The sequence below is a fragment of the Anguilla anguilla genome, chromosome 7 (assembly GCF_013347855.1).
Source record: "Anguilla anguilla isolate fAngAng1 chromosome 7, fAngAng1.pri, whole genome shotgun sequence".
Classification (NCBI taxonomy): Eukaryota; Metazoa; Chordata; class Actinopteri; order Anguilliformes; family Anguillidae; genus Anguilla; species Anguilla anguilla.
This window is the reverse complement of record NC_049207.1, coordinates 46,046,355-46,061,495: the sequence shown is the minus strand read 5'-3', so window position 1 is coordinate 46,061,495 and position 15,141 is coordinate 46,046,355. Positions and strand designations below refer to the sequence as shown.

The 15,141-nt window shown below is 47.2% G+C and overlaps 1 protein-coding gene across 3 annotated transcripts in view; it reads right to left on the bottom strand.

Annotated features, from left to right (window-relative positions):
• tbxas1 (thromboxane A synthase 1 (platelet)) overlaps nucleotides 1–15,141 on the bottom strand; it is a 32,302-nt gene that overhangs the window by 1,019 nt on the left and 16,142 nt on the right. For all 3 annotated transcript variants that reach the window (XM_035426568.1, XM_035426570.1, XM_035426569.1), the window contains exons 4-13: nucleotides 13,715–13,767; nucleotides 12,194–12,290; nucleotides 10,520–10,636; nucleotides 7,824–7,912; nucleotides 7,300–7,448; nucleotides 6,457–6,587; nucleotides 5,848–6,201; nucleotides 1,628–1,716; nucleotides 1,233–1,370; nucleotides 715–877 (exon numbers count right to left, since the gene is read on the bottom strand). In XM_035426568.1, coding sequence (XP_035282459.1) covers nucleotides 715–877; nucleotides 1,233–1,370; nucleotides 1,628–1,716; nucleotides 5,848–6,201; nucleotides 6,457–6,587; nucleotides 7,300–7,448; nucleotides 7,824–7,912; nucleotides 10,520–10,636; nucleotides 12,194–12,290; nucleotides 13,715–13,767 — 1,380 coding nt within the window. The remainder of the gene's footprint in view (nucleotides 1–714; nucleotides 878–1,232; nucleotides 1,371–1,627; nucleotides 1,717–5,847; nucleotides 6,202–6,456; nucleotides 6,588–7,299; nucleotides 7,449–7,823; nucleotides 7,913–10,519; nucleotides 10,637–12,193; nucleotides 12,291–13,714; nucleotides 13,768–15,141) is intronic.

Genomic DNA, 15,141 nt, shown 5'->3' with positions numbered 1-15,141 from the left:
TGGGGACAGACCGACAAAGAGAGGTCAGATTGACAGGCAAGAGGGAGGGGCTTGGAGACACCGGGTATCAATCAATCAATCAATCAATCAAATTTTATTTATATAGCGTATTTTACAACAGTTGTCACAATACGCTTTACAGACAGCCCTAGCCTAAACCCCCACAGGAGCAAGCCTAAGGCAACAGTGGCAAGGAAAAACTCCCTGTGGCAGATGGGGAGAAACCTTGGAAGGAACCAGGCTCAAGGGGGAAACCCATCCTCCTCTGGTCGGCTCAGGGTGCCGACTGGTGACCAGCATGTCAGCCAGTTTATGCAGAAGATATGATAAGTGATGTGCGTTCTCTCTCAGGTTCACAGCGGGTACAGCTGTGTAACAAATTCAAAGACCATAGACCACCCGCTGAGTCTCTGGGGGGGAAGGTATACCAGATCCAGTTCTGTTTAAACTTAAAAATAAATATCCTGAACCGGACCATTTGGGTTGTGACAGAACACTATTGATGAAAACTGGTTACTTGCGGGTGCACACACCCATACATATACACACACACACACACCAACCAGACCACCCACTTGTCTTTTATGCTGATGCTACGAACTTGCATTCAGTTTTATGAAAATAATCTCAGTGGTCTAATGTTTCTGAAAAATCACATGCACAGACACACTTGCGCACATATACACGCGCGCACGTACACACATAGAGACACACCTTGGTTTCTGGGCAGGTGAGGAAGGTGAATTTGTGGAAGATGTGCACCAGCGCCATTTTAATCTCCAGCTGCGCTAGCCTCATCCCCACACAGCTCCGTGGCCCCGCCCCAAATGGCAGGTACACAAACGGGTGTCTGTTAGCGCGGGCTTCCGCTGTGAACCTGAGAGAGAACGCACCTTAAGCACACCCACAATTAGAGAACACCCCTTAGCCACACCCACAATGAGAGAACTCACCTTAACCACACCCACAATGAGAGAACACCCCTCAGCCACACCCACAACGAAAGAACCTGCCTTAACCACACTCATAATGGGAGAACACCCCTCAGCCACACCCACAATGAGAGAACACAGCTAAACCGCACACACAGAGAGAAACACACCCACATTGAGAGGGAAGAGAACTGAACCTCATTTTAGTCTAATCAATTTAAAAACAGAATAAAGACGATTTGCGTGTAAAACAGTAATGCTACAGTGGAAGAGTGCAGACAGGTTGGCGGGTACGCTGACCTCTCTGGGTCGAATTTCTTTGGCTCAGGCCAGTGCTGGGGGTCATAATGCAGGTACCCCGCTGGGATCTCTAGTGTGGCCCCTTTGGGCAGGAACTGCCCGTTCACAGTACGGTCCTGCTCCACATCCCGTGCAAACCTGTCAGTGGGACACAGGGGGTGCTCAGAGCAAGGAACCTGCGCACACTGATGACATCACAAGGGGTGCTCAGGCTGCCAAAAAGGAAAAGGTAAGCAATGCAAAATGAGGGATTTCAATTCAAGTTTTGTGTGTTTGATGACCCAAATATCCAGCTAAATGTTTCAGATGCAGCTCAGTGAATAACACTAAACTCTAGGGAATAGGTCCTTTGCTTGTTAAAATGTCAGTGTAACATTGATTTAATGTTACTGCACTTGAATCCGGGAGGGTAGAGCCGCAAGGCTTCTGAAATGACCATGTCCAGATACTTCAGCTCCTGCACACTGTGGTAGTCAGCAACATCCTGTAACACACAAAGCAAATACAGTAACACACAGCGTCTGCCAATCGCAGCAGAGATCCATCCTAACAAGCCAGAGAGAAATTACTGCCTTAATTATGCCTCTGGTTCACGCATGAGACAATCATACTGCAGTTAATTGTTTGGTCAATAGAGGGCAGCAAGACTAAGCAATTTCATTATTTTTCTGTCAAACAACTGAAAGCTATCCAGAGATATTTAACTGTTCCTATTTTATTAAGTAGTATGGATTTATTAATTTAGAGAAATTATTCTCAGCAAAGAACTTGTGCTTTTTCCTAAACAGTGACCTGGGAATCATTTAACCAGTATTTTTATCCTCTAGGTGTTGCTTTAGGTACTGTAATTGCAGTAATCAGTGGCAAACAGTTAAGTGAACATAACCAATGATTAAATTAAGGATCAACCGAAGATCTTATTGGAGCAAGGCACTAATCCAGGGGTATCCAGGCTTATCTGATATGGGTGACTGTGGGTGTGGGTTTTTGTTTTCAGACCAATACTGGTACGTAATGTTACGTGAACATTTAAAAACAAACTGGACTGAGCTAAACACCCAGTTACAGAATGTTCCAGATGATGTGACTGAGAGGGTAACTGTATGTGGTCTTTATACTGTGGCCAATGACACACTAACTTGTTGCAATATGTTGCCCCGCAACAGACCTAGTGGAGCGAGCTATTCCCGCCTTCGCGATATGCCCATGAAATTCCCTGTTCAGTGGATGTGACAGACCGCAGGCGGCTCGATAAACAGTGCTCAGACCCATTGAGCCCCTGGGCTGCATGGAGCACTCCTGACCGTAAGTGCACAGAGGTCCACGTGCTGTGGCAACGGCTGGTGCCGTTCAGTGACTCCGTGGTTGCTGTAGTAACGTGTGTGCGTCTGACTCTGAAAACTTGTGCTACTCTCGTTTGCATCCTATGGTGGTGATGTTGTATAGTGGTTAGGGAACTGGGCTCATAGCATTCACATTCCATGTTGGGCATTGCCCTTGTGCCCTTAAGCAAGGTGCTTTACCTGAATTACTTCCTTCAGTAAATATCCAGCTGTATTAATGGATTGTATATGTGGGGGAAAAGTCATGCTGAATTAGATTACTAATAATAAACATAATAATAATGATAATAATAATACCCTCTCTGTTAGGGTGGAATGGTGCTGGAGTGCAGGCCTTCATTCTTGTGGGTTTGTGTAAGAAGAGACGGACAGAAGAAGGCGTAATTGAACAGAACTGCTATCAGGCCCTGGATGAAGGCAGGCCCAGAGATCGCTGGTCTGAGTGAGGTCAGTCCCAGCATCCGTGTCTCCAGACCCCAGGCACACCTGATACATATCTGTGCAGGATAATTGTCTATTACCCCTTCACCAGCGTGAATCCAAGGCAACATAACCTGCCCCTCTACTACTGTCTGCAGCACACTGGGACTGCAGCTGAGATTATAGCACCAATTTACTACTGTTTGACTGTCACTGAGATTATAGCACCATTTATCACTCTCTGACTATCACTGAGAATATAGCAACATTCACTACTGTCTGACTATCACTGAAATTACAGCAACATTCACTACTGCCTGACTATCAGGGAGAACATAGCAGCAATTCACAACTGTCTGGCTATCAATCACTGCTGTGACTATTTAACTGGTTATCACCAGTTAAAAACCAAAATGGTGGTTCCTAATTATGGATTTTATTTCAGCTGCCAATGTACAAACCCAGAGCTGTGGAGCAGGTTCACATAAACAAGGGGAAATTGCCAAAACGAAACCACCAGAGCACAGGTGTGGGGAAAGTCATTAACACGCTTGGCACAGAAATATAAACCTGAGCTCATGTCATATTGATAATGGCAAGACTCATTGATCAAGCAAATGTTTGTGTTTGCTTCCCTTGTGTATGGAGGGCTCCTCCCTCCAGCTGTCAATCACACATCAGCAGAGTACATTTATTTAAAGACATAACAATCACACATTGGACATTCATTGACCTGAAGAAGCTGAGCAACAACTTTTATAGTTTCAAATGCAGAGGAGACTGTCCCGATTACCCCAGAATATTTGTGACCCCCACAATATTGACATTAGCCAGAATTTCTCTTAAATAAGACCCTCTCCCCCCGTGTGTGGAAACATGAGCTTAGCTTCTTATCTGCAGTCAGACTCAGCGCCAATGTTCAGTATTTACATTTACATTTTACTCCTGCTCATTATGCAGCCAGCCGGGAACGGGAAAAAACAGCCAATTACTTTGTCGGTTTCCACGCTGGGGGGCTTGTGTGGGGGATGGGGTAACTCTGCTGCGTCCCGTTTCCCGGGGCTTTGTTCCGTCGCCTCCAGAGTCAGAAAAAAATTCCTGCCAGCGTTCCGTGCGTGGAGTCGCCGCTCCCCCACAACCGCGGCCACTCAGTCTTATTTGAATTTTGAATATCCGCTCCCGAGTGCTGGCCGTTAAGTTCGTTAGACGCAGCTCGAGCCCGGGAGAGCTCCCTTCCCTGTCTCTCACGTTCCTGCGGGGTTTCCATAGAAACCGCTATTTACGGTTATTGGTAGCGATGGAAGGGGTTGTTCGTTTTAACTGGAGATGGGGGGGTATTGTTAACGCACAAACGTAATGACTCTGTTTGGATCATTTTCCCTAGGCTTGCAAGGCACAGACAAAAAAAAATCACAGCTGTGGTGGAGAAAAACTACTTAAATCTTAAACACTTAAGTATTATTATTATTATTATGCTCAACACAGCTTTTGTGCTACCAGGCATGAATGCTCAGAACCAACATGGTTTGCCAATTTAGACTACTCGGTCTACCTTCTTGTAAGAGAGCTTGCAATAAACTCCCTAAAGTTATTCGAGAGGGGAAGATGATGGTTTCACGTGCTGTTGAGCTGCGTCTGATCTGAGTTTGGGGACAGGGTTTATGAATCAAGCTGCTGTTTTCTGCCACGCTGCCTCTCATTATCTGAGATTACAGTCGACAGCAGTGCGGACCTTTACTTATAATGTTTAATAAGAGGAGCGAGAGCGTACAGCGCTGGTGATTAAAAACCAACAACAGCTAGCTCACCACTGGAGAGAAAGGAGAGAGAGGATTCAATAACAACGGCAGGTTTATTTAATCGACTGGAAAACCCCAGGGGAGAGAGAGAGAGAGCACTGGGGTGTTGATCTTTACTATCTGCGAACAGTGGCCACTTTTAACAAACGGACTCCATGCGCTAAGTAAGAAATAATAAGAAAAAAGGAAAGTAAATGGCTGAGTCCACAATGATTTGCACAAGTGCAATGAAAAGAGGATCTGATGTTTCTTCTGAGAATTCAGTAAGGAATGTGACCAAGTAAGATGCTGTGGCAAAAGACATTCTGTACCCCACCCGTCGATATTCAAACCCCACCCCTCCCGCATCCTGTGGTCAGATATACATGAGCAGGCTGGCCCCAAGAAACTCACACAGTGGCCCCATAGGGGCCCCTATGGGCAAACACAGATCAGGAAGAGAGCCCCCCAGGCAGACAAGCCCTATATTCAGAGAAAGCCTGAACAGATTGGGCGGGGGACCCTAATGGAGGGAAATCCATGAAAATAACATTTGACTGCAAAAGAGGGTGGCTGACTGGAAGGTGTTAAAGCACGAAGAGTATAAAACTAGAACAGAATTGTGATAATAGTTCCATTGACCCAAGAGACTGCTGGATATCCTCTAGGAACCATATGAAAAAGACCACTTGCCCTTGGACCCAGGCCACGCCCCCTTTGGAACCATGAGAAGACAACACTGCCCTTTTAGTCGTGTAAGGAGAAGACCCCACCCCCCTTTAGTCCTGTAATGAGAAGACTACACCCCCCTTAGTACAGGAGGACAACCACACCCCCAGAACCATGATAATACCACACCATAAATCTATAAGGTGAAGAACACACCCTATTAGAAGCATAAAGACCAGACCACACCCCCTCTCAGAACCCGAGGAGCAGGCCACATCCCTCTCAGGCTAAGGGTGAAATGTCACTCATGTGTCTGCTGAAGAAGTGGTCCACCTCCTCCTCCTCCTCTCAGAACCCGAGGAGCAGGCCACACCCCTCTCAGGCTAAGGGTGAAAGGTCACTCACGTGTCTGCTGAAGAAGTGGTCCACCTCCTCCTGCAGTCTGGCTTGGCACTCTGGGTGGGTGGCCAGCAGGTAGCAGACGAAGGCCAGCGTGTTGCTGCTGGTCTCGTACCCGGCCAGCAGGAAGATGAAGGCCTGCCCCACGATCTCGTCTTCCGTCATCGTCCTCTTCTGGGCCCGGCGGGCGGGCACGTCCTCGGAGGGGTGGGGCTGATGGGAGGGGGAGGAGGATGGCGAGGGGGCGGAGCCAGAAGCAGGCTGCTCATCCGCCTGGTTCACCACATCGAAGTGTTCCAGGGCCACGCACTCCTTACTGCTCCTGGCGTCCAGCATCAGCTGCAGGAAGTCCCGCCTCCGCTGTTCGATAGGCCAGGGAGATCAGTCAGTCAACCAACCAGCCAATATGTGTATCAACCAACCAATCAATCATTAACTCAAGTCAACTAGACAATCAATCTTTGGACAGTTCAGGCAAAACGGATAAAGGCTTCACCTCAACTGTCCTTATAAATATTATTATTATCATCATTATGATGAGTGAGTGGAAGTGAAGGCTCAGACTGATAAAGCTTGGAGCTTAAAGCCCAGCGCTGTGTCTCAGTGCTGCCGAACCTGGCTAGCCGGCTGCTCCTCTCTCTGTTTGATGATCTTCCGAATGCAGGTGACGAAGAAGGAGTTCGTCTGGTCGCGTACTTTGTTCGGGATGAATCTCACAAAGGGCGCCAAGAGGAAGGGGAAGGCCACTGCAGGCAGGGAGACAAACCACCGCGAGGTAAAAACACATCCCAGAGCCGTCAAGCGAAATTAGAGACCCCGTACAGTCATATTTTAAGTTCCCATTCAGCCACAAGGTAAAAGCTGTACACTTCATCCACATTTATAAACAGGAAAACTAAGACAGTTCCTTCTGATGTATAAGATACATAGTATTTATTTATCTGGTGCATTATTTGGATGATTGTGATTACACATGGTTCTTTAAAGACATCCACAGCAATAAAGAAAATCTGTGGATTTTTGGTGACCTAATTTCTGCTGGTGGATTAGTGTGACTGTGACCGGACGGGCAGCGATGGCGTTTCCTATTTCAGCGTCCATTAATCAATTAGTAAATCAATCAATCGATTGCTGTATTCTGTGACACAAAACTGTAGCCTGAGGACTTGGAACAGACATCAGTTATGGGGGAGTGAGGTGTCATAGGAAGAGCTATTATCTGCTCACTGGTAGGTGACAATCACTGTCTCTGTTGCTGTGGAAAGCAAATTCTTTTGACTGGTTCAAACAAATCTGTGATTGACAGCTCAGCATTTCTCTTCCTACTGCGGGGTTGAAAACCTCACTCTCACCATGAACTAAAACCTTACTATCACCAGTAACAGTAACCGTTGTCCGTGTTTCAGTGCTGGTCCTCCCAGAGAATTAGTAGGAGTCCAGTAGGAGTGTTGAACTTACTGAGCAGGAACATGAATGGTTGGAAGAAGGTGAAGGAGAAGAATTTCTGGGCGTGGTTAACAAAGGGGTCATCGGGGTTTTTCTGGGTGTCCACCTGGGTGCCGAAGGCCACGCTGGCGATCACGTCCATGGTGAAACAGCCGAAACACCTGCGACGGAAACAACGGAGTTCATACATGCTGCTCAGCCCAGCCGTAAATATCACGCTCTGCAATCACAACCATAGATATCTAACAGCCCAGTTCTAATATTTGCCATTGCCACCCTTTTACTCCTTTAGATAACCATAATGGTTGTGGAGAGCAATTAAGCAGGTTTTCCTAAAGATCTGATTTGAATTTCATTCACAGATTCCATAGCATGATTAGCTGAAACACTCTAGTTTAATGCATCTCATGAATATTCACAAGGGGTGCAGGGGGAAAGGGAAATGAGTGTTCATTACTTGGCCACGCCTCTTTATAAATATTCATAAACGCCACAATCTCACAGTTAAGTTCTGGTCACCAGTGCGGAGGGCTCACCTGTGAATGTCAAAGCTCTCTCCTGATTGGGCATAGCCCTCTAGGTTTCCCATCAGCGTTTCAGTGGCAGTGTGGATCAGTGGGACCATCTGCAAGTGACAGAGCAGCATCTTCAGCTCGTATCTGTTTCACAGGAATCAAAAACTCCAGTCCTGGAGGGCTGCAGTTTCTGCTGGTTTAACTCCAATTCTGGAGGGCTGCAGTGTGTGCAGGTTTAACTCCAGTTCTGGAGGGCTGCAGTGTGTGCAGGTTTAACTCCAGTTCTGGAGGGCTGCAGTGTGTGCAGGTTTAACTCCAGTCCTGGAGGGCCACAGTGTCTACAGGTTTAACTCCAGTCCTGGAGGGCCACAGTGTCTACAGGTTTAACTCCAGCCCTGGCGTGCCACAGTGCTTGCAGGTTTAACTCCAGTCCCAGTTTCCGTTTTAATCAGCCAGGCTTCCATTGCAAAATGCGAGGAATTTGCAACATACTTCAGTGACAAAGTAACTAATATTAGATCTGGCATAGTAAGTACCCCAGAAATGTAGAAGTAGACTTTCAAATAAAAACCAGTCAATATGAATATTTTTGCCAAGATTAGTGAGAGTGAGATGAAACCAGCTACTTGTTCCTTTGACCCCCCCCCCCCCACCCATCCACACAAACACGCACTCCCCCCAACCGTGTAGTCAGAATAACACATCTGCTTCAGAGTTAATGAGGAGCTCAGAGAATATAAACGCAAATCACTGCTTAACCAGTACCCACCGTAAACTATACCAGTCAGTCTCTCTCTCTTTCTCTCTCTCAATCTCTGTCTCTTCTATCTCGCTGTCTCTCTCCACCATCTCACTCTCAGACACACACATACACAGAGGGCCTGTTTTCTGTAAGATCAGCCAGTCACATTGTAGCTCAGGTTACAGCTCCTCACAGACTCTGGACGCAGTTATATCCTCATAAGCCTGGTGCTGCTTCACTCGTCCGCAGGAATGAGGGAACAAAGGGAAAAAAAAAAAAAAAAAACTTTTGGCTGAGTGGTTGCTCTCTCTCTATCTATCTGTCTATCTGTCTGTCTAGCCGAGTAGCTGCTCTCCACCAGAGTTGCGTGCTATTTTCCTTTTCTGCTCTTTTAACAAGCTATTTTTATGAGGGATGAATCATCAAGATCGACACCAGCCCCAGGCCCCCCTCCCTCCCACTGGTCATGTGGGAAGGGTGTGTTTTGTTTGGGGAGGGAGACTGACTTTGTGCACTGTGCCTCCTGGGTGAACAGTGCAGGTCACCGAAGCATGAACCTTACAATCTATCTGTTTCCGTAGAGACCAGGTTAGCTGTGTGACAGGTGCATCTGTGGGAAAGGTGCCTATCAATAATGGGGAAGAGGGGGTGTGGAGTAGGGGTCTAATGATACAACAATACAATAGTGATACTCTGAACAATGACATGATGCAATACGATTTCTCTTAATTTATAACAGTATGATACAATTGGTCAGCACATTAATTGTTACTAATCTGGTCCTAGGCTCCACCCTCACCCAGTCCTCTCGTGAACCAGGTGAACAAACCAATCGTGTCCCTTGGAAAGGTGTGCGCGCTGTGTGGTATCGATGCTACGCATCAAAGCACTGGTGCTGTTTGACAAGCGTGCCGTTCTCCTGCACAAGACTCTGTCCTCACCGTGTGTGTTCAGCCGTGTAAATGAATATGCATGCGCACGCTCATAATCTCGTAAAGCAAGCGGCAGGCGTACGATCTGCTTTGTGCTGGCTGATCTGCAGTGAGATATCAGCGGAGAAAAGCAGCCTGGTGCCTTCCCTTATCCACTATAGCTCAGATGCAAAGCCATTGTCCCGGAGCCCCATTCACAGAGCTCCAATCACAGAGCCCCAATCACATAGCCCCAATCACAGAGGACCAAGCACAGGATACAATTGCAAGGATTGACGTATCTCTTTCCCTAACTCCCTTGCCTGAGTGCCAAGTATTCAGCAGGCCGAAAACTCTCTCCCTTAACACTTGTGCTTAAGCGGCCCAAAGTTACTCTAATAATTCTGAATTCCAGCACCATGCAGGGGAGTCCCAAAGAGTGGAAAGGGTCCCATAGCAACCCTCTGCAGTGGGCGTATCACTCTTCCACAGTTCCCAAAACTCAGTCAGTCAGCAGTGACCATCCCAGCACCCCTTCTGCTCACCCTGCTCACTCTCCAGGCACTGCGCAGTCACGCAGCTCGTGGTTAATAGCGCCTCCGCGCAGTCACGCAGCTCGTGGTTAATTACACCTCTGCGCAGTGGCACAGCCCGCGGCTAATCATGCAGACCGACAGCTCTCCCCCAGTTTAATAAACAACACCTCATTGGTAAACACAACTTAAGCCGAAGCAGGTTCCTCCTTAGTGCTCTGATTGGTTGGACTCAGGGGGGGTGGGTTTACAGGATGTGGGAATGGCCAGCCCGAGTCAGCGCTGAGTTTAAAAAATGTGACTGAAAGGGTCAAATAATGGATAAATATGTAAATAATTTAAGCCGTGAAAGTTGATAAAATTCCATAAGTTTGTGTGTGTGCTTTTCATGCAGGCGCAGCTGAAGGAGGGGTATGTGGGTGGAGCTAAAGTAGGGGGCATGCCTATATCTTTCTTGTGGGCGGAGCTGAAGGAGGGGGCGTGTCTGTTCCACTCATGTGGCTGGAGCTGAAGAAGGGAGCGTGTCTGTACCTCTTTCATGCGGCTGGAGCTGAAGGACGGGGTGAGGATGCTGCGGACTCGTTTCCAGCGTTCATCCTTCAGCATCAGCAGGCAGTCGCTCATGGGCTTGGTAGAGCTGCCGAACGTCTGCAGGGGGAGGAGAGAGAGGCCTGCTGATTACAGAGGAACAAATGCACACTTACACACATGCACACACACACACAAACTTACACACTCTCACACTAATGCACACTTACACACACACACACACACACAATCTTACACACTCACACACTAATGCACACTTACACACACACACACAAACTTACACACTCACACACGAATGCACACTTACACACACACAAACTTACACACTCACACACGAATGCACACTTACACACATGCACACACACACACAAACAAACTTACACACACACACACTAATGCACACTTACACATACACACACACCATCTTACACACTCACTCACACTAATGCACACTTACACATACACACACCATCTTACACACTCACTCACACTAATGCACACTTACACATTTACACTAATGCACAATTACACACACACTACACAATTACACAATCACATGCACTCTAATGCACAATTACACAATCACACGAACACACAGTTACACACTCATACACGCTAATGTACAATTACACACACAAATGCAAAATTACACGCTCACACAACGCTTAACAGCAGCGTCTGTAGCCTGGCTCTCGCTAAGTGCTGTTACGCTAACAACAGCGTCTGTAGCCTGGCTCTCGCTAAGTGCTGTTACGCTAACAACAGTGTCTGTAGCCTGGCTCTCACTGAGCACTGTTACGCTAACAACAGCGTCTGTAGCCTGGCTCTCGCTAAGTGCTGTCACGCTAACAACAGCGTCTGTAGCCTGGCTCTCACTAAGTGCTGTTACGCTAACAACAGCGTCTGTAGCCTGGCTCTCGCTAAGTGCTGTTACGCTAACAGCAGCGTCTGTAGCCTGGCTCTCGCTAAGTGCTGTTACGCTAACAGCAGTGTCTGTAGCCTGGCTCTCACTGAGCGCTGTTATGCTAACAGCAGCGTCTGTAGCCTGGCTCTCGCTAAGTGCTGTTACGCTAACAGCAGCGTCTGTAGCCTGGCTCTCGCTAAGTGCTGTTACGCTAACAGCAGTGTCTGTAGCCTGGCTCTCGCTGAGCGCTGTTATGCTAACAACAGCGTCTGTAGCCTGGCTCTCGCTAAGTGCTGTTACGCTAACAACAGCGTCTGTAGCCTGGCTCTCACTGAGCGCTGTTATGCCTGGCCCTGTATCGATTTTAGCCTGCATCATTAACCCATGGTCAGTTTATGGCTGTGCATAATGTCAGGGTTTCAGGATGACAAACGTAAGCAACCGCTGGCCTTACAGCACACTACGTACACACTCACCTTATCAACAGCAACACACTGCGCTCTCTTAGATAAGGGTTTCTCACAAAGGTTACTGGTGTTGTTGTCCGGTAGGGAATTCAAGGACAGTTTTACTGTTTTCCTTGTCAAGGAAAGAAAATATACGGCAGTGTTCCAAATATTCCGTACTGGAATTTTGCAAAAGATTGCATGTAAAATTCTGTGAGTGTTTTTCCAAATACTTGAAACGGAAATGGAGTCCAACTGTTATCTCTCTCTCTCTCCCCCTCACCCTCACCCTCTACCCCTCCTTACCCTCCGGTTGGGGAACAGACTGAACTCCTTCACCATGATCTGTCGCAGCATGTCGGGGTCGGCCACCACCACCACGGGCCGACGGCCCAGGTAGTACCTGAGGACAAACGGAGCCGAAATCAGCAAGGAGTGAGAAAATGTTTGTGAAATATCTGCAAGTACGTATCTACATGCATGCATTTCCTATGTAAAACATGTTTACACGCCTCTGATTTTGTATGGATTGTACCTCTGCCACCGCTACCCACACCTCCACATTTGAGCAGTTCTGTCTTGCTTTTCCTGTATTGATACCGAAGGCCATTGTTGTGAGAAATCCCATATTGTACGCTATTGGTTTGACAATGATTTATTATGCACACAGTGTGTTGACACAAGCTGTTGCTTATTGCTGGAAATAAAAAGTTGTCTTTAGTGAAACACAACAAAAACTGGAGTCACATGATGAGTGGGAATAACCGGTGATTACAGTCAGCATTATACATTATACAATAAGGATTATTTCCCCAGTCTATAAATCTGGTCCCCAGTCACCTCTGGGGTTTCCCAAAATGAAATGAATGAAGAATACGATCTCTCTCTCTCCCTTCCTTCCTCTCTCTGAGGTGCAGGAGGACTCTGTAGTCAGCAGCCTGCATAGGTCCGTTGCAGGACAGTAAACCCTGTGTTTCCCTCTGTTTGGGGATTCTCTAGCCCCGCCGGGTTCCTGTTTCCTGCTTCTGCAGCTTAAGGGAAATTCAACACTGTCTCTCTCCCCCTTTTAACAGGGAAATGAGGAGAAAACTGGTTTCCTTCCTGCACACTGCCGCTCCACACACCCCCTTCACACCCCCACCCCCACCCTGTACCCCCACCTCCACCCCGTACCCCTACCCCCAACGCATACTCCCACTCCCACCCCGTATCCCCACCCCCTCATACCCTCACCCACAAACCGCACCCCCACCCGCACCTCATAACCCCGTCTTCTCCTCTCACACCCCTGTAACCAAATCACCAAAACTGCAGAGAAAGCCGCAAAGCCAAGCAGGTGACATTTTTTGTTCTGCCTCTCTGAAGGTGGGGGCAGGAAGGCGTGTGATTATTCATCAGTGGCAACGGTGCGGCTTCTCTGAGAAACTGAGGTAATATTGACATTTCTGTGTTCCATTCGCCTCTATGCACATAATCTTCAGCTGTCCTCTTAAGTTTTCTTGATCTGCCAAGTGAGGGCAGATTACTGATACTGTAACTCGCTTAAATTCTGTAACTTGTTTACTTGTCAAAAATATTCCACCTACACAATTTTACAAAAAAAAAAAGCTTTCTTTGTTCGACCTGTTCAAACAGTATCATATAACCACATTAAAACACAGATAATCAAATAATTCCCTTGCAGTTGATATCAGAAATGCAGAATGCAACCAGGGCAGGACTAAGATTTTACATTTGCATTTTCAATTGCATTTACATTTTCTCTTGCACTTGCACTTGCACTAGCAGGCGTTACTCAGGGGCAGAAACACCGTGCTGTCCACTCACCCACACACTTTCCCATATGTGTTTATCAGCTCCGTGTAAGCGTCAAAAAAGCCCTGCAGGAGACAGAAACTGCTTAGAAACAGGAACATGACAAGAGAAAATTGATATTGTTAGCATTAGGTTTAGCAGTCAGGGTAGGGGTCAAGGGTCAGAGTGTGGGTCAAGGTCTGAGCTTCAGTGGATAATTTCACTATGGGCAAGATCGCTTTGGAGAAGAACGCTCTGGGCAGTCACATCAGTCATTTTGAGAAAAGTTGGAAACATTTGGAAGGCAAAGGAGGCCAGCGCAGTCAAAGTTTCAGGAATCGATTAGGTATCGATCTGCCATTATCGATCAACAGCTCGAGGGTATTGTGTTTAATTCATTGCCGATCTGTAACACAGCGCTTGTGCTCTCTGAAATGGTGCCTATTCTCAGTCTGCAGAGCTGCGCAGTCATGTCACAGAACTGCACATCCTGGGCAGTTGGTACAGGCCTGTCTGATCAAGTATTATCGCTCTCCATTCTGTCATCAAAAGCATCGTATCTTCATCCATCAGCTGAGGCTACCCTCAGATTTTTATCCTTTTTAAGTTTCTGACAACTTGTGGCTGAATTTGGCAGTCTTGCTCTAAGAGAAAACTAAAAGTTGCAAACGTGGAAGAACACACGACCAGTAAAACCCTAACCCAACAGGACAAAGATTAAACGCCTCCAAACAGGAAAAGCAAACCGAACAAAATAAAATGTAGTTAAATATATAGAGTCTAACTCTGATCATTTTCAGCTGAATTTACAAACTGACTATTTTAAGACACAGCTAGTTATCTCTGGGCTGCCAGTGACAAAACTCCATGCGATAACATGACAGCACACAAAGACAACTTCATCACATTCACCCCCCCCGCCCCCCCACCCCCATGAGTTTACACACCACCACATGCAAATTACCCAGAGTGCACCACTGTAGCCCCTAGCACTGACAGCTACAGCTCTGTTCAGCTGATACCACAGCAGGCTGAACAGTAATGAAATCCAAGCAGTGACGCACAGATCCCCAGTATCACACACTGTCCAGGTTTGTACAGTAAGAGGGGCCCCGTGTCTGAAAGTGTACAGTCATGAAAGGCTCTTTGTGGGGGTTGTGTGAAGAGTAGGCAACTGGACTAATGGAACATGCAATAAGCATGACAGAAACCTCTCTCTCTCTCTCTCTCTCTCTCTCTCACACACACACACACACACACACACAGGCCGTGAATACACACAGGTGTTACTGTAGAAGGGGAGTGCTGCAGAAAACAGGGGTGGGGCATTCTCCACCCCAGAGATGTGCAAAAATTTTGTCTGGCGAAGGTTTTTTCATAAAATCGCTCCACACAACACCGTGAAAACTGAAGCCCGTTTGTTAGGAGTTTGTCATAGGAAACGAGAACACCACGCAGCT